The sequence below is a fragment of the Physella acuta genome, unplaced genomic scaffold (genome assembly GCF_028476545.2).
Source record: "Physella acuta isolate Inbredline_101_S28 unplaced genomic scaffold, ASM2847654v3 ptg000366l, whole genome shotgun sequence".
NCBI classification, from domain to species: domain Eukaryota; kingdom Metazoa; phylum Mollusca; class Gastropoda; family Physidae; genus Physella; species Physella acuta.
In genome coordinates, this window is record NW_026731885.1 from 388,112 (window position 1) to 412,139 (window position 24,028).

The 24,028-nt window shown below is 35.1% G+C and overlaps 1 protein-coding gene across 9 annotated transcripts in view; it reads left to right on the forward strand.

Annotated features, from left to right (window-relative positions):
* Nucleotides 1-24,028, forward strand: part of LOC131941571 (ATP-binding cassette sub-family C member 4) — a 66,810-nt gene that overhangs the window by 39,831 nt on the left and 2,951 nt on the right. For 4 of the 9 annotated variants that reach the window (XM_059300875.1, XM_059300874.1, XM_059300876.1 and 1 more), the window contains exons 10-27: nt 15,204-15,320; nt 15,475-15,570; nt 15,762-15,953; nt 16,549-16,730; nt 16,860-16,956; nt 17,229-17,426; nt 17,914-18,089; nt 18,906-19,204; nt 19,543-19,622; nt 19,790-19,940; nt 20,308-20,538; nt 20,769-20,869; nt 21,227-21,424; nt 21,920-22,075; nt 22,681-22,770; nt 22,901-23,073; nt 23,253-23,358; nt 23,783-23,931. In XM_059300875.1, coding sequence (XP_059156858.1) covers nt 15,204-15,320; nt 15,475-15,570; nt 15,762-15,953; nt 16,549-16,730; nt 16,860-16,956; nt 17,229-17,426; nt 17,914-18,089; nt 18,906-19,204; nt 19,543-19,622; nt 19,790-19,940; nt 20,308-20,538; nt 20,769-20,869; nt 21,227-21,424; nt 21,920-22,075; nt 22,681-22,770; nt 22,901-23,073; nt 23,253-23,358; nt 23,783-23,931 — 2,792 coding nt within the window. Of the gene's footprint in view, nt 1-1,418; nt 1,669-5,246; nt 5,497-7,396; nt 7,641-12,169; nt 12,426-15,203; nt 15,321-15,474; nt 15,571-15,761; nt 15,954-16,548; nt 16,731-16,859; nt 16,957-17,228; nt 17,427-17,913; nt 18,090-18,905; nt 19,205-19,542; nt 19,623-19,789; nt 19,941-20,307; nt 20,539-20,768; nt 20,870-21,226; nt 21,425-21,919; nt 22,076-22,680; nt 22,771-22,900; nt 23,074-23,252; nt 23,359-23,782; nt 23,932-24,028 lie in introns of all 9 variants that reach the window. The other 5 variants (XM_059300873.1, XM_059300872.1, XM_059300877.1 and 2 more) reach the window with 4 other exon arrangements.

A 24,028-nucleotide genomic window follows, 5' to 3' on the forward strand; every position in this document is an offset into this window, starting at 1 on the left:
TTTGAATTGAATACTATTAAACTTGAAATCGCCATAGAGTTTTAATTTTATAGTTATACAGTTATACTTAGTTTAACTAGATTGTCATATTGTAATACTCAGTTAAACTAGATTGTCATATTGTAATACTCAGTTAAACTAGATTGTCATATTGTAATACTCTGTTAAACTAGATTGTTATTTTGTAATACCCAGTTAATATCCCTTTTTCTGTTTAATTAAAGCATTGGCTGCTAAAATGTCTGAGAGATAATGAGCTCTAATGGGTTTTTTATTCTCTTATTTTTGAATGCATTGAAAAGCTTGTTATGCAAAGGTTTTTATATTCATCTTTAGCATGATAAACTACATATGGACTTGTATATCATTTAGTTGCTTGCCTGAAGTTGGACAATCCAATCATTAGCATACAGATTAGATGTTGCACTTATTCATTTCTTATAGTTGTTTGCCTGAGGTTAATAAAATAATCCAAGCATTGTTATTCAGATTAGATGTAGCGCTTATTCATTTCTTATAGTTGTTTGCCTGAGGTTATAAAATCCAATCATTGTTATCCAGATTAGATGTAGCGCTTTTTATTTGTTTAGTTTTTTGCCTGAGTTTGGAAAATCCAATCTGTCACACCAATGTAGTGCTCATTCATTTATTCCCTATCAGCTCTTTAACTGAGATGGCATACTTTGATTTCTATCACACCCTGTATTGCCTGTTCTTACACTAATCTTAGCAATATTTTCTTATTGAATGAACAACCAGTAGAACAATAACCCTGTTCTTGTTACCTTATAATTTTTCTACCATTAGATAATGTGTGTGTTGACCAATCATTTAACACCATGACCAATTATTCCTCACCCCAAATGGGCTCTTCCCATTGGCTTGTTATTCCAATTTTATCATTATCGTTGTCATGGGAAAACATGTCTTTGCCAATGGAGCAGATTAAATTTTTAAATTAAACTTTTCAACTCCTTAGAAAGCTGATTTTTATAAAAATATATAATATATAAAATGTGCAAAAATGTTAAAAGCAAGAAAATGGTGCTTTAGCTTTAAAAAATTATTTAAAATGAGGCATAGTGGTTGTGGTTATATCTATTTTAAAAAACTTTGATTGGCTCTTAAACTAGAATTAAAATATTTTTTAGTGATTTTTTATTTCATTTGCTTTTTATGATTAAAAAAAAAAATTGTTGACTTGATGCACTTAAATTTTAGAAAAAAAAAATAGTACATATTCAATTTTTTATTTAAAATTTTTTAATACTGCTTGAACAGTGCAAAACATACATTTTAAAATATACAGATAGCAGATGAACAAAGCCCATGTTTTACTTAAAATTTGACCTGGTCTGGATGTTATTTAGATCTAGTTTAAAGCATGTTTCTACCTGGAGCTATTTGACCTGTCCTAGGTTAGAGTGCAGGTATGTCAGGAGAAGGTCCGGCATAGACACATTCACATTTATCCTGAGCTTCCTCGGGCGTCGGCTCCTGCTGGTGCCTTACCTGTATGTCCTGGTCATCATGGCTCAGCCACTGCGGAGTACCAGTCTCTTCCTGGCACTGCCCCTGCTCCAGTATGTGAGCGTTGCCATGGTGTTCAGAATCAGCAGGACGGCTAAAGAAGTTGCTGAAGTGCTTCGGACTATCAAGCGGTTAAAGGTACATCCTGAACCCTGGGGTTATTCGCTTGGACAAATTTACACTGACAACTTCACACTGAAATGTGAAGAGTTTACAATTCAAAAAAATTTAAATATCCAAGACTAATTTGCATTCAGAAATGTGAAGAGTTTAAAATTGTTAGAAATTTAAATATCCAAGACTCATTCACATACAGAAATGTAAGCCCTACTGATTAATTTACAAAAAATGTAAGCCTCACTAAGACATTTACACAGAAATGTAAACCACAATGATAAATTTACACAGAAATGTAAAAAGCAATAAATATTACCCACATTAAAGAATACGCCATTAAATAACTACATTAAAAAAAAAGGTCTCTTAAAGATTTACAATAATAACAACAAAAATATGACAACCAAAGTTGCTGTATATAATATAATTTTGATCTCTTCTTTCTCCACTATCTTGTGTATGTTGATTTAGTTTATATAGAACTGGCCAGATTTTTGCTATATTTATCTCTATCGTAAACAGTATATAACTTATTTATATGATTCCATTGGTCCATACTGGATTGTGTGTGATTTGATTTTATATAGGTAGTCAATTAGTTTCACAAGTTAGTTTCTAATTGTTTACTGGTGTGACTATAGGATATGGTCTTGTTATTTGTAAAATGATGTTCTTGAGTTGTGAGCTGACTAGGCTAGGTACCATAACCTCTGCTTAGTTTCTTTCTATCACCCGCTGCAATGTGAGGTTTTTTTTTACAAGTTAGCTTCGTACAAAAAAATTCTGTACCTATTTGGTGTATGTCTTTTGCCTTAACACCCCCCTCTCCTTTTTTAAAATCATTTCTTTTTGGATTATCTGGTCTCTTAACTCTTTAAAATAATTTTAAACCTTATGTTATCTGACCATTTACGTCAAAAAATTAGATTCCTCTGATCTCTACCCCGTAATTTCTTTTGAAAAGAAACTTGTAAAAAAATGCTATTTTGATTATCTTGTAATAAATTAAGAATTGTTTAACAAAATGATCCTTTATTTTCTTTCAACATTTTAAAAATGTTTACTTCAGTTACTTAGTATACTCGTATATTGTTTTTCCATTATATTGCCCCATATTTTTGTCCCATAGGCTAGAAATATTGCAGCACACTATCCGCAACATCCTGCTAGTTGTCATTTTTGTGCTAGATCGCAGTGGCCATAATTTGTTTATGTTGGTGGCCCTAGTGGCTCTTGTGGCCAACAATGGCCCTCTGAGGGCCAAGACTTATGGTGTGATGGCGCTGATGTTTTTCACTGTGAACAAGTTTCTAGTCAAGAGGATGATGGGCACCATACAGCAGTTCATGGAGGTTCAAGTCATGGCCCAGAGAGTCCAGGTACCATCTGATGGGAGGAAGATATGGGCTAGATGCTTAAAACATGGGTTGCTGGTTTAGTCTAGATCTAGATACCAAAGGATGTCTTTCTGACTTTAACCTAATGGTTTGGTCTAAATACCAAAAGATATCTTTCTGACTGTGATGTAATGGTTTAGTCTAAATACCAAAAGATCTCTTTCTGGCTGTGATGTAATGGTTTAGTCTAAATACCAAAAGATGTCTTTCTGACTCTTAGTCTAGATAACAAAATATGTTGTTCTGATTCCAACCTGATAGTTTAGTCTAGATACCAAAAGATGTCTTTCTGATTTCAACCTCATAGTTAAGTCTAAATACCAAAAGATGTCTTTCTAATTGCGAATAAATTAACTTACGGTTTCACATAGATACTAAAACATTGTCGCCGACTTTGTCGCCGACTTTGTCTAAAGCAAGGCATGTTTAAATGTAACCAGATGCAGATTGTGTGTTTATAATACATTGGTGTCTTTTTTGTTCAATATTAATTGTGCGTCAGAGTGTTTGGGCGGGTTAGCTCATGGTTGCTAATCCAAAAGTCCCGAGTTCAATCCCTCTAACAGATGAGGCTCATTAGCTGGGGAGAGCAACCCATCTAGTAAAGAAAATAACATAATCAAACAAGAGTGGCGCACCTTAGGCAGTATGATTACCAACTCTTGTTCCCTTTTGACAGTCCTGCGACACTGCTAAGTTGTGTAGGTGATGTCCTGCATTTGGGTCCATCAGCTGGGTGGAGAGAGAGAGGGAGGGGGGGCCTGCTACATGGTCAACATCTGGCCCTTCTCATCCCACCGCCCCAGGCATCGAGCATACATTTCCAATACCCAATCACCCAATGGTCTGTTAAACTTTGGAGCTATATATATGTACTGCTTGCAGTTTTGCTAAGAAAAAAATATTTAAGAATAACTAATTTTAATACAGCAAAAATGTCTAACCAGAGAGTGGACATTACATTATTTGACTGATTATCTTCATCTTATAATGGTTTCCTTGTATACTATAACTATCTCTATAGTTTTTTATTTTATTTAATCCTCTGATTCAAATAAGGCAGTGAAACTTTTCCCCCTTTTTTCACTTGTTTTTGTTTCCTGGGCGTAATAAAATATATTTAACTATATTTTTTTAGCTGGTTAACTTTATATTGTAGTTCCTAGTTGTCATATAGTTCAGCACATATTTCTCATGTAGTTCCTATTTTGTTGTATGTTGTAAGTCATATCTGAGCACCACATAGTTTTTATTGTAGTTCCTATTTTGTTGTAGATTTTAATTATTGTTCAGATAGTCACTGTGCATTTTTAAGCTTTTTTGTTTAAAATTTACTCTCCATCATTTGATGCTAGATTTGCTTAAGCCAATTAGATATAGCAGTATGTTTTGATAGGTTAATTTTTAACTGCTAGAACTGCTGCTAGTAAAATTAAAATTTTAAATTTGTATTATTGTGTGTGTGTAGTTAATAATCAGTTTTGAAACCTTGATACTCTTTAATGGGTGATAGATTTCATTGATAGAAGTGTTAACTTTGTGCTTGTCACCAAGATATCAATCAAGATAAAGTGTTTTTTTCTTAAACAAAAAATACAACATGCACACATAAATTAATGCACAGATATGTAGTGGTATATTTAGATTAGTTTTTCCAGTGAGTTAAAACAGTGCAGCAAAGCAATTTTTAAAATCTTTTGAGGGTTGTCCATGAACAGCATCTGAAGTTTTAAAATCCCCCTCTCTTGGACACATCTCACTCTCCACCCCTCCCAAATAATATAACACCTCAGCATATTTTCAGTGAGTAAGTATTATAATGGAATATTAGGGCATTGTGCATTCTTTCTAAATGCTTAAGGATACTTTTCTTGCTTTGGAATATCAGCATGAATCCTTGTTGTATTACATTCAAACTTTGCCTATGTACTCCCCTTGTATTGCCTAATCAGGTAATATGACAGTACAATATGAGTACTTTTTCCTGTGCTCAGATTTTTTAAATTATTTTTTTTTGTTTTCTGGTAATAAGTTTCTTTTTTTTATTTTTGCTGAGAAAGGGCTAATTTTCAGGGAGTATCTAAAATTACACATGTAATAAAAACTAGCAGGTGATGGATATAGGTCAAGGTTAAGGCTACTAATTTGATGGGTGTTTCTGCTGATCAGCACAGAAGAAAATGTCCAACTCTCTATTCCCAGGACAGAATTGCACTGGATGTTGCGCTCGCTGTTCCTTGACGCGGTTATTGTCATTCTGTGGGTCTTCAGTAACAAAATTGTTGGATTTGCATTTGTGGGGATTTATTTGATGACCTTCACCTTGCCCAGGGCCCGTGGGGTGTTCATGCTCCTGAACTACAGCAATGCCATTGAGCATGTCTGGTTCGGCATGATCTCCATGGCCATAAAGAATATCTCTGGCTCTTTTGTTACCCTTCGCAGGGTCAAGGTAAATCTTTTCTCTCTTATTGACTCCGCAAAGGGATTTGCAAACTGGCGCTTTTGGCTCTTCGGCTATAGGCATTTGGCTTGGAAGATGGAAAATTAAAGTCGCTTTATTTTATTTTGTTTTTAATTTAATCTGAGAAGTCTTATTGATACTGAAGTAGGAGTTAAGGTAAAGCTATTTAATTTTGAAGCCGGTTTGAAACTCCGTAAAAGACAAACTCAATGTTTTTTAGATCATTAGAAAAGTCTCTGACATAATTAACTTTTTGTTTTCTAGTATCAACCGCTCATTGTGTGAGTGGGGGCACATTTTTCAACACTGGTTTTTGATTAAAAATTTTTTTAATCTAGAGCAGACATTCCAATGTAAAATTTGGTCTTTACCCTTCTATACTTTTTTGAATGTCCTTGTAAGTATTGTACCTAGTTAGAACATATATTGGCTTTCATAATTTTCTGCTGACCCCTGGTAAGATTCTGCTGAGTGTGGGTCTATATAGTTGAAAAGTCCTGATATATTGCTTTGAAAATGTGTTCAACATTAAAATGTTGTTTTCATTGTGCGTTATAAAACAAACTCCCCAGATATTTTGAATGTGTTTTTTCAAAGAGCATAAGTATTTTACTTTACCAGTATATTATAATTAGATGTGAAACAGTCCAGCAAAGGTAAGCTGATCTCTAAGTGGGTTGAGGGGAACTGATTTGACTTCTGAGAGGACTTGTTCATAATTCTTTTCACACAATTCTGGTAAAATGTCTTGCTCCATAGAACCGCAGACTTGAAGGTAGGAAACACAGCTATCATTGTAAGAATGGGGAGATTGTAATGACCTCGTGGAATTAAAACCTAACTTCCCTCAATAACTAACAACCAGGGAATTTCATTGAAACAATTTTTAGTTTTAATTATTCATTATTTTTGTAAGCTGCTAATGATTTATCAGGCATTGCTCACAATAAGTTATTCATGTGTAGGATGTGAAAATTTGCCTGTTGTGGGCTGTTACAATACAATATGTTGCTAATAGTTAAATAACTAGGAACTACTTATCTGGGTGTAGAAATGCTTACAAAAGTATGTTTAAGGGAAAACAATGCTTACAAAAGTATGTTTAAGGGAAAACAATGCTTACAAAAGTATGTTTGAGGGGGAAAAAATGCTTACAAAAAGCAACTAGGCATGAAAACAAAAGGGTTGGATTTCAACCTTGGTTATCATTTATATGTGTCCTTGATGCACAGCAGCTTGGCCTCTTGTTCACATTGCAATGGCTTCTTGCTTACATTGCAATGACCTCTTGCTTACATATTGTCTTGACATCTTCTTAAATCTATTTCCAAATATTCTAGAAAATACACATTTTCCTGATTATTTGGTCTAATATTCTCAAAAAAGCAGAAAGCTTAATAGCTGCATCAACTGTTCGAAACAGTGAGCTTTACCTCTTAGCTTCCATTTCTGTTTTAAATTGATAGCTCATGCTGGCTTCTACTGCCCTGTCTCTTTTACCCCCATCATCCACCCAAAAGCTTGCAGCAAATGAAATTTTGTCACCATCTTTTTACGTCAAGTTTTGCTGCTTCTACTGTCCCTCCATCTTCCACATAAAGGCTTGCAGCAAATGAAATTTTGTCACCATCTTTTTACGTCAAGTTTTGCTGCTTCTACTGTCCCTCCATCATAAAGCTTACAGCAAATGGAATTTTGTCACTATCTTGTTATGTCAAGTTTTGCTGCTGCTACTGTCCCTCCATCATCCACCCAAAAGCTTGCAGCAAATGAAATTTTCTCACCATTTTGTCAAGTTTTGCTGGCTTCATCCACCCAAATGCCGCCTTATGCCTGTAGCTAGTTAGGAAAAAATATTTCTGTAAAACTTTGGCCCACAAATTTCCAGAAACCAGCTGGTGTGGACAAAAAAGAGTTCCTACATCACTGCTCTTAGCAAGTGGAACAACTCTGCCAAGCTGGTGACCTTGACCCTCATGGCCTCTTACTTTTTCACTGTGGCCAGGCCCAGAGCAGCGGAAGTTTTTTTTCTATTGGCCACAATCAGGGCCCTGGTGGCCACTTGGTGCAACAGCATCCCAACAGCCTTCCAGTTCATTGGGGAGATCATTGTTAACACTTCACGTATGCAGGTAACATGGGGGAGATCATTGTTAACACTTCGTTTATGCAGGTAACATTGGTCTAGCTAGTCAGTGGGAGACTTAGACTTGTGTCTAGTCTAGGTGTGTTTATATCTCACTGGGTATCACCACTGCGGGCAATCAGAAATCTCTATTAAAGTTTCTTTTTCCTCCTAGTAACAGTCAGTGGGTGACTTAGACTTGTGTCTAGTCTAGGTGTGTTTATATCTCACTGTGCATCATATCACCACTGCGGGCAATCAGAAATCTCCATTAAAGTTTCTTTTTCCTCCTAGTAACAACCTAGCTTAACAAAAAAAATGAACATAACAAAATATACTTTTTCTTGTTTACTCAAGCAACTTTGAGCTTTGTCTGATAAGAAGGCTGAAACCAAGATTGAAATCCATTGATGTTGAAAGTTTTATTGAGTTATATTGATGGTGAAAGTTTCCTAATGGTCAATTTCTAAGTTTAAATAGCTTCTTCAGTGTTCAGTGGTGTCATTCCTTTCATCATTCAACTTAACACACAATTAAGGAAAATATTTTTACTTTAATGGCTGGGAATTCTGATAAATATTGGAATATTTGTCATTACTAATACAATACTCTATTAGAAATTGCTTATTTTTTAAAGATTGCTTTTGAGGAGGATGTACATTACATTTCTATATCACCAGCTAATTTTACTTTGCGAGATTGTCTAACAGGCATGAACTATCCAAACAACAAACTGTTCCAAATATTTAGTATTTTTAGTTCTACTGGGAGTGATATTTTTATTTCTCATCTACCAATCTACTGATATTAAAAAGGAACTTGAGTAGTTTTTTGCTCTATAGTACATTTGATCTAAGCGGTGGATGTGTCAGTACACCATGGGTGTCACATGTTTATGCCTGACTACTATAGATGTTGGTGCATTGTGAAAACACCCACTTACTTGTCAAAACAAATACCTTGCTCATTATTTTGCTTTGAGTGTTATATACAGCCCTGCTGTGTTCCTCCTACATCCACTTTATTCCAAATTTGATGTTATTTACAACCCCCCTCACCCCCAATCTACTTTATGTAAAATTTGATAAAACCTGGCTTCAAATGTAATATATCTTCTCTAAATAGAGTCTCTTTATTATATACCAACATGCATATCTTGTGGTAAAGGTCAAGGTTATTAAAAATAAATTGTATTTATTTTTAAAATAACCTTTTCCTCTTACTATATATATCAGGGGTGATGTTTTCCTGAATGCTTTAAAATTCAACCTTACTGCTTACTCCCCTTTAAACCACCTGCCCATGCGTGGAAATTAATTCCTCGAGACTTACCCACACACAGAAGAGAGGTGAAGTTGGTAAGAAGAGGCTACAACATCAACGCAGTCAACCGCTGGAGTGATCTGTTCAAGCTGCAGACCTTTGTCCTGGCCAGCATCTACTTCCTCGGCACCCAGCAGCCGCGCGTAGACAAGTTCTACTTCCTTTTCATCTACTCCAAAGTCTTGGCTGACACCTGGTCCTTCTATCTTGTCTCGGCATCCTATGCCATACTAGAGACATCTGTTGTCCTGAGTCGATTAATGGTAAACTCATTCAGGCTTCATTTTGTCTTGTGTAGGGGTAAATTTATAAAGGCTTCAGTTTGTTTTATTAATGGTAAATTTATAGAGGCTTCAGTTTGTTTTGTGTAATGGTAAATTTATAAAGGCTTCAGTTTGTCTTGTGTAATGGTCGATTTATAGAGGCTTCATTTTGTCTCGTGTAATGGTCAATTTATAGAGGCTTCATTTTGTCTTGTGTGACGGTAAATTTATAGAGGCTTTATTTTGTAATGGTAAATTTATAAAGGCTTCAGTTTGTCTTGTGTAATGGTAAATTTATAGAGGCTTCAGTTTGTCTTGTGTAATGGTAAATTTATAGAGGCTTCAGTTTGTCTTGTGTAATGGTAAATTTATAAAGGCTTCAGTTTGTCTTGTGTAATGGTAAATTTATAAAGACTTCATTTTGTCTTGTGTAATGGTAAATTTATAAAGGCTTCAGTTTGTCTTGTGTAATGGTAAATTTATAAAGACTTCAGTTTGTAGTGGTAAATTTATAAAGACTTCAGTTTGTAATGGTAAATTTATAAAGGCTTCAGTTTGTCTTGTGTAATGGTAAATTTATAGAGGCTTCATTTTGTCTTGTGTAATGGTAAATTTATAAAGACTTCATTTTGTCTTGTGTAATGGTAAATTTATAAAGGCTTCAGTTTGTCTTGTGTAATGGTAAATTTATAAAGACTTCAGTTTGTAGTGGTAAATTTATAAAGACTTCAGTTTGTAATGGTAAATTTATAAAGGCTTCAGTTTGTCTTGTGTAATGGTAAATTTATAGAGGCTTCAGTTTGTCTTGATTAAAGTTAAATTTATAGAGGCTTCTATCTTTCATAATTTATGGTACATTTATTCAACCTCATTCTGTCTAGTGTAATAGTAAATTAATAGGTAAATTTGATTATATCACTTTTAAATTGACTTGAGTTCAAATATCAAACAAATGGTAGCTGAAATTGTTTATGACTGAATGCTGACTAATTTAAGTATACTTTTCTTGGTATAGTTATTGGGCTCCTTATATTGGTGGTGTGATTGATAAGTCTATAAAAATTTGTCTGCTTCGCCTCTTTTTTGTAAATTAGATTATAATATCTAACTTCTACACCAAGCATCTAAATTCTACACCAAGCATCTAAATTCTAAACCAAGCATCTAAGTTCTACACCAAGCATCTAAATTCTACACAAAGCATCTAAATTCTACACCAAGCATCTAAATTCTACACCAAGCATCTAAATTCTACACCAAGAATCTAAATTCTATACCAAGCATCTTTCTTCTTCTTCTTCTTCGTTCTTAATTATTAGTGTTGAAGGGGATCGAGATTTATCTGCCAGTGGGTTTGAACTCGAGACTTTGTTCGAATTTATCAACCATGAGCTTTTTGCCGACTCGACCACGCCTCCAACACAATTAAGCGTTACGTGTCAACTGGTTATGCCCCATTGAGGCCATTGACTCCGATTTCAGCCTGCTTTTCTTTTTGGATTTGCTTCCATAGCCTTTGTCCAACCAAGAACAATCTACAAGGCAGCAGTTGTTTAATTTTGGAGTTGTCTCTCCTAGAAGAGTGGCTGTCCCCAGCTAACGAGCCTCATCTGCCCGAGGGTTCGAACTCGAGACATTTCGGTTTAGCAAATCAAGCATCTAAATTCTACACTGTTAATACAAAAGTTAAGACAATAGATGAAAGCAGAATTTGTTATTCCTATGTTTAAATTTACATTAGGCCTAATTTTCATTTTTCAAAGAACAAGCTCTGAATCACTATGTTTTAAGCTTGTAAATCAAACAAAATCATATTTTAAATTTTGTGCTTCTGCTTCTCTGTCATAAGTAGATACTCATATTTTCTGCTTTTATTTTTATTTTTTTACTTTCTCGTATATACGAAGTATAGAGAAAGTCTTGTTTTTTATGTGGATGTGTAAAGAATTTTTATCCAATTGGATGTTTGTTAATTTCACTAAAATAATCTTTTTTTTTTCTGCTATCACAACTTTTAATTGAAAAAAAACAATCTGGTACCATGATTAAATGATTGAGAAAACAACTTGTATGTATTTGGTACCATCATTGAGAAACAACCTCTATATATTTGGTATCATCAATGAGAAACATGTATATATCAGGTACCAACATTGAGAGAACAAACTGTATTTATCAGGTCCCATGACTGGGGAACTCTGTACTTATTACCAGTTTCTGTACTTATTACCAGTTTGTTTTGATCCGTGCTGCCCTATTAAGTTTCACAAAAGCTCTTGCCCATTGTTGACAAAGGCTCTTGACCATTGTTTACAAAAGCTCTTGCCCATGATTAAAAAGATCTCCAGGATGTGTTTATCTGTGCAGCCCATCCTTCACTTGACTAACAGTCTTGCTCTAGCAGCTTGTTTATTTGATCATACAATATATCCACATTTCTTGACCTTTGCACTACTAATCCTGCAAACATTTGTATAATCTCTCTTGTGCTTTTCAATGCAGTAGATGTTCTATTTATTTTTTCTGTTTGAAATCCCTTTCACCTTACTTTTAGTTGCTAAACATTCTGGGCGTAGAATCTTGGCTTGCTTATTTCTTTTTGTTTTGTTTCATGATTTGTTGTGTAGTATTTTTATAATGCTCATGTCTGGATGCTTCATTAACCCCATGAGGACGAGATTTCAGGGCCTTTTTTGAGTTAATCTTTGTAGTATAGGAAGTAGTTTTTCCACTCATCAATAGTACTACATTGCATGATCATGATCTTGATTATGCAGACAATGAAATGATTTATCCCAAATTAGGCTGCAGTGAAAATAAAATTCTAGACTTTAAAAGTGTAGTCGTGTATATTTGCAGAAATATTCTGCTTGAAGCACTGAGATCTTGCTTAGTGGGGGTGACCTCACATTTTTCACCCATTGAAGAAAAAAAAATTTGCCCATTCCAGCAATGAATTAAGTCTAGTCTGGAGGCAGAAGCAGCTGACGGCCTACACTGCCACCGTGTGGGTGGTGATGCACAGGCTGCTGTATTACAGCCTGGCAATTGGCATCCTCCTGACAGGGACCTGGCACTCTCTCAGACCCGCCGTCCTGTATCAGGCCACCCCCCTCCTCTTTCTCCTGGCCTATAACCTGGTGGGGTGTGTGTTTGAGGCTGTTAGGACCTGCGGGGAGTTTGTTACTGCTCAACGCAGAATCCAGGTAACCTCTGGGCTTGCGTCACTGTACCACTTAAACACCCCCCCCCCCCTCTCAGTTTTCTTAAAAACATAATACAACTCAATTGCATATAAATATACGTTTGATCATGAACTTAGAATTAAAACAAAAACTGTTTACATATTTTCTTTCAGTTCACCTTCGATTTCAACAAGTTTCTGATACATTGTCGTTTGTTTCTCACTTTATTTGGTAGATTTAAATCCACTTCAAGATACTGTAGTCCTTTTGCATAAATTAATGTAATTATTAAAACCTCCTGTGTTATAGTTACAGTGTTATACTTAAAAGGGGAAAATGTTACTGTTGTAAAATAGTTTTGCACCAAAATATTATATTCCACTGTTAGCTTGGCTTCTGTTTTGTCTTTGTACTGCAAGGTCAGCAACAGTAGAAGCAAGGAATATGTTGTAAATGTAGGGCCTACATGTTTGGTAGTGTTGTATTTTGTGTTGGAGACTAAACCTTGAACATGTTTCTTATACAAGTTCTGACTGTTTACATCTTATTGGGTGTGGTAGTCTATTCCTTACCCTTAAGTCAAATAATTCATTCAGTCATAAGGGGATAGAAGTTCTCCTAGTGTTACGTGGTGTTGTGTGATACTCTATTCCTTACCCTTAAGTCAAATAATTCATTCAGTCATAAGCTGTATTTTTGGTATTGTCTGGGTTATTTCTTACTTACCCAAACAATTATTGTAGTAACATACTTCAGCTTTGCTGCAATTTATTCTCATACATTGCAATTTGTGGCTGAATTTATTTCTGTAAAGTTTGTTTCTTTCCTCTATTTAGTGAACATATACACCACTAGATCAAGAAATTGTTAAACTGTTTCAGTTTTTTCTTATAGATCTTGTTTTTCATTAGACAAGTTGTGCAACTCTTAAATGTTTCAGGTGATTTGGGTTAAGCTAGTTATAAATCTACTGCAGTTGTCGTGTATACATTGTTTTGTGGGTTTAGGTTAAAATACTGAGCTACCCTAACCTTAAGAGCAACTTGAGACGTATTGGGAAGGTGAAAGGTCACTGTGCTGACCTAAGAGGTGAAAGGTTACTGTGCTGACCACAAGAGGTGAAAGGTTACTGTGCTGACCTCAAGAGGTGAAAGGTCACTGTGCTGACCTAAGGATTGAGTTCCTTTATTTTCTTCCTCTCACCTCCAGTGCACAATTAAAAAATTTTTTTTAAATTTTAAATTCTTTCTAATACTGTCACAATTCTATTCCACTGTAGATGTGGTAGTTTTGTATCTAGATAATGTATCTCTGTGGATAGAATACTTTTATCTTTTGCTGTAGCACCGTTAAGCATCAGACTTTCTTTTTTACTTTATTAATATTTTTTAAAATTAAAATAAATATACTAACAAATGTTTATAGAGTTGAATCATAACTTTTTCTACATAACACAGGTGTTAGGGTTACATATAAACTTCTCTGCTGTTGTCTCTTCATACCTTTTTAAAGTTTCAGCTGTTGAATTTTTCCTACCTATGTTAAACAGGTTGCACAATCACTCAGATCTATACATTATATGTTTACAAAATGTGACTGTTTGTCCTGTTGGCATTATCTGGTAGTTCTCACCCCTAGTGTGCTGGTGTAGTTATAAAATTGTGTTTACTGGGATTTAAATTTTAGTGTCATCGTCTTGATGCGTCAGTTCATGATAAGTTCAACTTTTCATAAAAGACAGGTTTTTAAAAAATTGTGTTCACATAACATTTTTCTTTTTAAGATTGTTATCATTTAGTTTTCAAGTTTTGATTTACATTCTGTTTGATCTTTTAAATGTTATCACACAATTTGTGTGAGCTAAGTGCTACTCACAGCCAATTTTTAAGCACTTTTCTTGACTCACAAGCCAAAAGAGATTTTTCTTCTATAGAATAAATGGATTGAAATAGGGTTAGCTTCTAGTCTTTTACCCAATAAATCCTTTACCTGGTTTGAAAGGAGGTGGCTCAAAATAAATGCCAATGTATTATATGACAATAAGACAGCTAGTTTACCCACTGTCTTATATGACAGCTCCTTAGGTACCCATTGAGAATGACTGTCTTACATGACAGCCCCTTAGGTACCCATTGAGAAGCACTGTCTTACATGACAGCAACTTTAGGTACCCATTGAGAAGCACTGTCTAACATGACAGCACCATTAGGTACCCATTGAGAACATCTGTCTTATTTGACAGCACCACTAGGTACCCATTGAGAACCTCTGTCTTATATGACAGCACCACTAGGTACCCATTGAGAACATCTGTCTTATTTGACAGCACCACTAGGTACCCATTGAGAACCACTGTCTTACATGACAACTCCTTTAGGTACCCATTGAGAACATCTGTCTTATTTGACAGCACCACTAGGTACCCATTGAGAACCACTGTCTTACATGACAGCTCCTTTAGGTACCCATTGATAACCACTGTCGTACATGATAGCTCCTTTAGGTACCCATTGAGAACATCTGTCTTATTTGACAGCACCACTAGGTACCCATTGAGAACCACTGTCTTACATGACAGCTCCTTTAGGTACCCATTGAGAACCTCTGTCTTATATGACAGCACCATTAAGTACCCATTGAGAACCACTGGCTTACACACAGTAATTAGCAGTAATTAGCTACGGTGATCATCAAACTTTTTTTTTAAAGTTTGTTTCAGTTAATGTTTTTCAATTTTAAGAATGAGTTACATTTTTTTTTCAATTTTACCAATATGTTAATTTTTCATCTTGTGAACAGAAATTTTTGCTGCTTGAGGAACTAGAGCATTCCTCTAATGTGGAGCAAACAGACTTGAAACAAGATGATGAGAAATGCTACGTACAGTTGAAAGATGTTTCTGCCAGATGGGATGGGGTAACTCATACAAACTAGTTTTATGACAATAATTAAATTCCATTTTATTTTATCAATTAAAAATGATTTAGTTATTTGGCTTTAATGTTTGAAAAAAAAAAATCTGTGTTAATTAATGTTATGGTTTTTATTAATGTTATTTTTTTACTTGTAGAGTAATCATTCAGAAAACAAAACTCTTGAAAATGTAACTTTGGATGTTGAGCCAAGAAAACTTGTTGCAGTTATTGGCCCTGTTGGATCTGGAAAAGTAAGTGGTAGCAAAGAGTATGTTTTAAATTAATGAAATGATACTGGCTATTTAAAAAAAAAATCTGTATCTTAGCTTTCCTCTTAAGAACCATAAAAAATGGATGTTAAGAGCTTTCATTATATGAAGAATACTAAGAATAAAAAAACTTTGTTAAAAATTATTTTTTTTTGTTATATCATCTTTTTTAGTCCTCCCTGCTTATGACCATCCTGGGAGAGCTTCCAGCACTGTCAGGGACCATCAAAGTCTCAGGGAAGGTGGCCTATGTGTCCCAGCAACCCTGGATCTTCTCCGGCAGTGTCCGCCAGAACATCGTCTTTGGTGGCGTCTATGACAAGGCCAAGTACGACCGTATTGTTAAAGTTTCAGCATTGAAAAGGGTAAGTTTCTTCCTTCATCTGGGTTTTTATATATTTTACCAGAAAGTAACACTGAAGATGGCAAGGCAAGCTGAGTGGTGAAAAGAAAAGGAAAAACTAGGTTCACATTCAAGCATTTGATAGTCTAGATTGGTTACGATAAATTAAACAGCTCAAGAAATCGAATTATGAACAAGCACAATAAGGACGGTGTGGTTGAGTGGTAAAGCACTTGACTACTAACCAGAAGGTCTCAAGTTTGTATCTCTGTCTGGCACTTGTTTGTAGAGTCTCCCTGAGTCCACCCAGCTCTGATGGGTGCCGGACTCATTTTAGGGATAGTAAAGGTGGCTGGGCATTGTACTGACCACACCATCTTTTTATATGATGTGGTCAAGAAATTTATGAACTCTAATTAAAGTTCATATATTAAATCTGAAAAGAGAAGTACCTACTTACTATACAAACTATTTATTTTTTACATTATAGTATTTTAAAATTTCTGTAGTTTATGTTAAAAATGTAGCATGTGCTTGGCATTACCTAAAAAGAAAAATTTAAACTTTTTAAAAACTGTATTTTAAAAGGTGAACAATTTTTTTTGTTCTTTCCTCAGGATTTTGAAATAATGCCTCAAGGGGACGCCACTCTCATTGGTGACAGGGGAGTAAGTCTGAGTGGGGGTCAGAGGGCACGAATATCACTAGCCAGAGCCTTGTACATGGATGCGGATATTTATTTACTGGATGACCCACTTAGTGCTGTGGATACTGCTGTTGGGAGACACATTTTTGAAAAGTAAGGAACAAAAGTACAGCTTGAAATTTAATTCACTTTAATTTGGAAGTAATATTTCTTTACAGACTTTGATATTAGAATTTTTGTCATTTTCTCCACCTAGACCGGTTGAATATTCTTTATTTGCAGGTGTATTATAGGTTATTTAAAGAAAAAGCCAAAAATTCTTGTTACACATCAAGTGCAATTTTTGCCTGTTGCTGATACCATATATATTCTTAAAGAGGTTTGTTGTTTTTTTTTAGTTTTTTTATATATGGACCTATTGTTGTTTGCATTTGGTTTAATTTTACTAAAATGTGCTGCAACTACTATCATGATAAAAGAAAATGTAGAATTAATAAGTATACACTTGTTATCAAATCGCAAACTGGCATACAAATGAGTTTTTTGCATTTATGCCACATACAGATTTTCAAAGTATAACCAAGTAAATCAGAATGACAAAAAAGAATAAATATCACATCAATTCACAACAAATTTGAATATTATTTTCAGGGTAAAATCAACAGCCAAGGTTCTTACGATGAGTTGTCAAGGTCGGGTGTAGATTTCTCAGAACTTTTGAAGAGACCAGAAGATGAGGAACCATCTTCCCCCACGACTGGCTCCGTCATTGAGGCGCTGCCAGTGGCGTCAGAAATTTCTGAGTTTGGGTCACACCTGTCTTTACACAGCACTGTGGAAGCATACGAGGTGAGTACACATCTTGCCTGCTCAACTCATTTAAATGTTTCTTTCATGCATTTTGGGCATGGTGTGGTTCAGGCATCTTGGCAATGGTTTGGTCCAGGCACCTTGCGAATGGTGTGGTTCAGTGGTAGAACACATGTTGATTACCTTAAAGTCTGGAGTTTGAGGCACAAGTCTGAGCTCACACAGCTTTGATGGTTGTTGAACCAATCAGAGAAAGTAAAAAAATACAGCTGTGCATAGTGCTGACCACAGTACACTTTCTTTTGATGAACTAAAGAAACAGATGAACTCTACTTCTACCTTTGTATTAAGTCTGAAATCATTTGATTAAAATTATTATCAGAACTTTTATATTGGGGGGAAAAAAATATTTTTGTTCTCTATAATAAATATTTTTGTGATTTTTAAAACCTGAGAGTTACATGTTTTCACCACCTGAAGAGTTCCATGTTTTGATCACATGAAGAGTAATGTCACTTTGTTCCAGCCTGAACCAGTTCAGCTGCCAGAGACAGAAGAGAGGGCATCTGGAACTGTTGGCCTCAGGGTGTATGTGGATTACTTCAAGGCTGGGGCTGGCATCTTCAAGTTTACAGTCCTGGTCCTCATCAACATAGCAGCACAGGTCTTCTATATTGGCAGTGACTGGTGGCTCTCTAGATGGTCAGCTTTTTTTTTAACCCTTTGGGGGCTGTCTAATAAGTTCCTTGATTAACTCTATGCTGGTTGTCTAAAAGTTCTTTTGTTTAACCTCTCTGGTGGTTGTCTTATGAATTCTTTGGTTTAACCTCTCTGGTAGTTGTCTTATGAATTCTTTGGTTTAACCCTCTGGTGGTTGTCCTAAAAAATATAATAAATTCTTTGGTTTAACTCTCCGCTTACTGTCTATAAGTTCTTTGGTTTAAGCCCGACCCCCCCCCCCCCTCCAGCTTACTGTCTGTGTTCTTGTTTAACCCTCTGATGATGAATTTGTTTAACCAACTGGTGGTTGTCTAGCTGAGCTCATTTTTAACCCTCAGGGGGAACATCTAATTGGTATGCTCACTTTAAACCCTCTGATCACTGTCTAGTTCAGATTTTTTCTTGTTAAACCCTGTTGTTGAGCTTATTTTAAGTTTACTGATGGTTGTATGATATTCTGGAACACATGTAATGTGTCATGGTATTTGCTAGCATTGTATTTATGCATGACTTTATGCTGATTAAACTAGACTTTACATCTCATGTCAACAAAGTAGGCCTACTCAGTATTGTAAATATATATTCCTCAACAATTTCTACCTTTAAAATTTTTTTTTTTAAAAATCACTTTTTAATTTTTCTTATATTAGGTTTTTAATTTAATAGTGAGATTTTTATTATTAATTTAATTATTTAACATATTTCTCTTATACATCAAATTGATGTATCCCATAAAAAAAGTTTATTCTAGAATATTTCCATACAACTTGTTGAAGATGTTGTTTATATGTTGCGTAGGTCAAACCAAGAAGAAACAAAATATGCTGCTATTGAAAAACAGCGCCGCTTCATGGATGAATTCAACATCACAGACATCAACAACAGCAGCATCAGTAGCAACATCACCATCCCCTACGTGGACAGCCACTTCAACATCTACGTCTTCACTGGCATCATTCTGGCTGTGTTTTTGTTTGGGCTCGCCAGAGCACTGCTATTCTTCAAGATAGCTGTGGACGCATCTCAGAAGCTTCATAACATGATGTTTACAAGAATTCTGCGATCACCAATTTCTTTTTTTGACACCAATCCAGTTGGTAAGAATTGTAAACAAAAATAGTTTGCTCATTTGACAAGTATTTGCCAATATTATTAATAACTACTTTTATAATCGCGATCTGTTATCTCCCCTACACTGAAACTTTTAGAAGAAGTCTCTATATTAATAATGCACCCTAACTAGGCCATATAATCAGTCAATATTCCACGTATTGATCCTAGATCTACTTAATGTTTTTATACTAAACTCATTATTAATTTAACATTATGAATTACTACTGAATGGTGATTAAAATACATTTCTCAGATATAAGTGTTCTTTTTGACAATAAGATATTTGAATGTGTTTTATGTGATTTTATTATTATTTGGTCAGGTCGAATCTTGAACAGGTTTTCAAAAGATATAGGTCACATGGATGATCTTCTACCTGTGACTTTTTTTGACTTCATTCAAGTAAGTTTCCAACCAAATTGTATTTGTGCAGTACTCTACTAGATTGTAATCAACATTCTTTGTTGCTTTTAATGAATCGCTATATATTGCTTTTTTATGTTTTGACTTTGTAATTTTTTAACATATATTGATTCATGACTAATTAGTAATATTTTTATTTTACCCAGTGTGCCTTGCTGATTCTAGGAATTGTGCTGGTTGCTGGCATTGTTAACCCCTATGTGTTCATACCCACAGTCCCCCTGGCCATTTTATTCGTCATAGTCAGGAAGTATTACCTGCAGACTTCCAGAAGTATAAAACGATTAGAGGGCACAAGTATGTTCAGATGTTATCTTTATCAACTTAAAAATCTGGCAACTTCATAGTCTGAGGAACAGAATTTTTAAAAATGGCCAGATTTTTTATGATTACCAAAACATACCAACTTTCTACTGAATAAAATAAAAGCCTATAGTCGCCAGATTTGTTTATGATTTCCAAAACTTACCAACTTTCTACCAAATAAAATATAAGCCTACAGTATTTTATTCAACTAAATACAAAATGTTATAGAGAATTTTGATTCAACTTAATAAAAGTTTGACAGACATTTATTTCACCTGATAAGAAAATTCTATGCCATGAAAGCTAATGAGCCAAAAAGTGAGTATCTGAATAAACATTTGCCGTGTATCTATTCCAGCCCGCAGCCCTGTGTTCTCCTACCTCAGTGCCACACTTCAAGGGCTCCACACCATCAGGTCCATGAAAATGGAGGAGAAATTTATGGAGGAGTTTGATGCTTACCAGGATAAGCACTCGGAAGCCTGGTTTCTATTTTTAGCAACCAGTCGCTGGTTAGCTGTGCGTCTGGATTGGTTGTGTGCCATGTTTGTTTCTGCTGTTACCATCTGTTCAGTTTTGGCTGCGGAAAGTAAGTCCTTGAGCACAAATAGTAATAATTTTTTTAATTGGCTGCGGAAAGGAAGTCCTTCTGTAAGCTATTTCACAAAATTTCATTCTCTAAAACTATGTACATTAATGTCATTAATTAACAAATTGAATTTCTCACTACTTTTTTTTAAAAAATGAATATTTTTTTCAATTTCGCTATTTGTTACAGAATTGTTTTCTTTAATGAATGTTTTTTTCTCCTCAACTTAGCCATGAACGCTGGTTTGGTTGGGTTGTCTATAACTTACACAATGACATTGATGGGCATGTTTCAGTGGGGAGTCAGGCAAAGTGCTGAAGTGGAAAATCAAGTCAGTTTGGTTTTTTGTTTTCTTCAGGTTTTAATTAGCTTATATATTAATTTATCCAGTACAACATATGGTTACGTATGGATTTGTGTTCAAACTCTAGTCATATGCTTAGTATCTGCTCAGTAACACTTAGCTGAGGGAGAGGGGGGAAGGCATGGTGTCGTGAGTAGACCGGACACTCTACTGCACTGAGTAGACTGGACACTTTGCTGCACCTTAGTCCTGAGTCTTTAGAAACAAAAACTCGTCTTCACTGTACACATAGTTCTCAAGTCTGTTTTATTATTTTTTATCATGAAAACACCTGTGAGTTGATTTAGTTCTTAGGCTATAGTATTACTATTAACCTTTTTTCAGATGATTTCAGTGGAGCGAGTGCTGGAATATTCCAGACTGCCCCAAGAGGCAGAGCTTGATTCAGCACCTGACAAGAAACCTCCGCCCTCCTGGCCAGCCAGCGGAACCATCACCAGCAACAATGTCAGCCTACAGTACTCTCCTGGTGGTCCTCTGGTCTTGAAAGATTTGACATTCACCATTCATGGGCGCGAAAAGGTAGCTCTTGTCATTGCAAACATTACCTGTTGTCCATTTTTATCTGTTGTCAAATCATTTTTACCCGTTGTCCATCTTTATCTGTTGTCAAATCATTTTTACCTATTTTTATCTGTTGTCAGATAATTTTTAACTGTTGTCCATTTTTATCTTTTCTCAAATCATTTTTACCTGTTGTCCAACTTTATCTGTTGTCAAATATTTTTTTTAACTTTTTTTTTTGTTATATGACTATCTTAAGTTGTCTGTACATAGCCTGTATATATTTTTCCTAAAGAATATCAAACATTTTTAAAGTCCCCAGTCAAAAACAGTTTAAACTTAATAATCATAACCTGCTTGAAGAGTGTACAGTTTAAGGAAATATGATTTTTAAATTTCCCTTGATAAACTCGAAAAAAATGTAACTTAACTAAACTAATTCAGTTTTGATATTGATTATTAAATTTGATACATGATATTTGAACTTGGTGAAATATTTATTTTTCCCTCTAGATTGGAATAGTGGGTAGAACAGGTGCTGGTAAAAGTTCCTTGATTACAACCCTGTTCCGCATGGTTGAACCACAGGGCAGCCTGTATATTGATGGCATTGACATACAGGCTATTGGCCTGCACGACCTCAGGAGCACAATCTCAATCATCCCTCAGGTACAATCACAATCTTTCTCTTGATATAAACACAATCTCAATCATCCCTTGTGTACAATCACAAACATTCCCCCTGTACGGTATAAGTCATTTCTCAGGTACAATCATAATATCTATGGTAAAAATCTGTCAAACTTTTTAAAATCTCATGTGGAATCATACCTCATTTACAATCATCTCAATTAAGGTTACAGGACATTACTCCCCCCCCCCCCCCCCATCCACAAAATATTACCTTAATCCTAACCTTAATACAGACGAAAAACCTAAGAATTCATCCTAAAATAAGCACAAACCCAACTCAAGACATTGATTTAAGCCTAACCCTGATCTTAACACTAACCCTAGACCTAGCCCAAACTCAAACCCTAGCTCTAACCCTAGCTGAACCTTAAGCTATGACCAGGGGGTAATGTCCTACTGGGCAGGGGTTATTACTCCGGGGAGGGGGGTAATGCCCTGTTCCCCTTAATCACAGCTCATTAGCTCAATCTCTGTCCTTCTTCAAATTCAACCATCATCCTATTTCAGATTTGTTTAATCATTTAGTAGCTGCGTTAATCTCTTTTATACATTTAATCTCCTTGTAATTTTGTTCTTACTAGGATCCTGTTCTGTTCACTGGTTCTTTGAGGAAAAATCTGAATCCCTTCCAGCAGCATCAAGATGACCAACTGTGGAAGGCTTTAGAAGAGGTAAGTCCTCAAGTTTATGGGGAGAGTTAAACAGGGAGGCAACTCCTCATTTTTATTATTTTTCTGTAAAAATTTTGTCTTTTTATTATAAAATTGAAATTTACTTCAATTTATTTTAAATTATGACTAGGTGAAACTGAAGGACCATATTAAGGATCTTCCTAATGGCCTTGGAGCAGAAGTTTCTGAAGGTGGAATTAATTTCAGTGTCGGCCAACGCCAGCTAATTTGTCTGGCTCGAGCAGTTCTTGGGAATAATAGGATTCTTTTAATTGATGAAGCCACTGCTAATGTTGATCCAATGTAAGCTTATATTTTTTTTTAAATTTCAGAAAGGAAAAATTCTAATATCTGTATTATTTCTATGCTCTTGCAGTAAATGGCTCCTCGTCTTTCTCTTAAAAACATTTTAAAATGTTCACAAATTCTGAGGATCCTGATCCTTCTGTAAAAATATAATGATTATTTTCATTAATTTTCAGCACTGATGAGCTGATACAACAGACAATCCGCACCAAGTTTAAAGACTGCACTGTGCTGACCATAGCCCACAGGTTACACACCATCATGGATTCTGACAGAGTCATGGTCAGCTCTCATTTTTTTCCCTTTCATCACTTTCTTACACTTTAAAAATAATTATACTTAAACATTCTGATACTGATATTTATAGATACAATTTAAACAATTTTAAATTGGTATTTATTGTTAAACTTTTGACACCTAATATTTATAGTTACACTTAAAAATTTATGAAACCTGGTATTTATTGTTACCCTTTAAACTCTAATACTAATATTTATGACACAATTACCTATACTCTAAATTGTGCAGGCCATTAAAGGCTCTCTTGACAACTTATTAAAAAGTGTGATATGCTCTAAGCCACTGTGCTCAAACAATTTACTTTTGGCCCTGATGACTTGTTGTGTCACTTGCCTTGTTGTTAACTATTCACTGTCTTAATATCTGTCAGAAATTGATTTTTGTTCATTTTTTAAAACTATTTTAGGTTTTAGATAATGGTAGGATAGTGGAGTTTGACCAGCCCTACACCCTGTTGTCTCAAGGCCACGGCTTCTTCTATGAGATGGTCCAGCAGCTTGGCAAAGCAGAGTTTGATCATTTGTTGGAGGTGGCAAGGGAGGCAGCTAAGAAAAGGTAATTTTGCTCTCTTCCTAGTAGTCTCCCTTAGACTGAAATCATGGGATGCCACATTTGTAATAAACCAGATATGTGAAGACAAATAAATAACTAA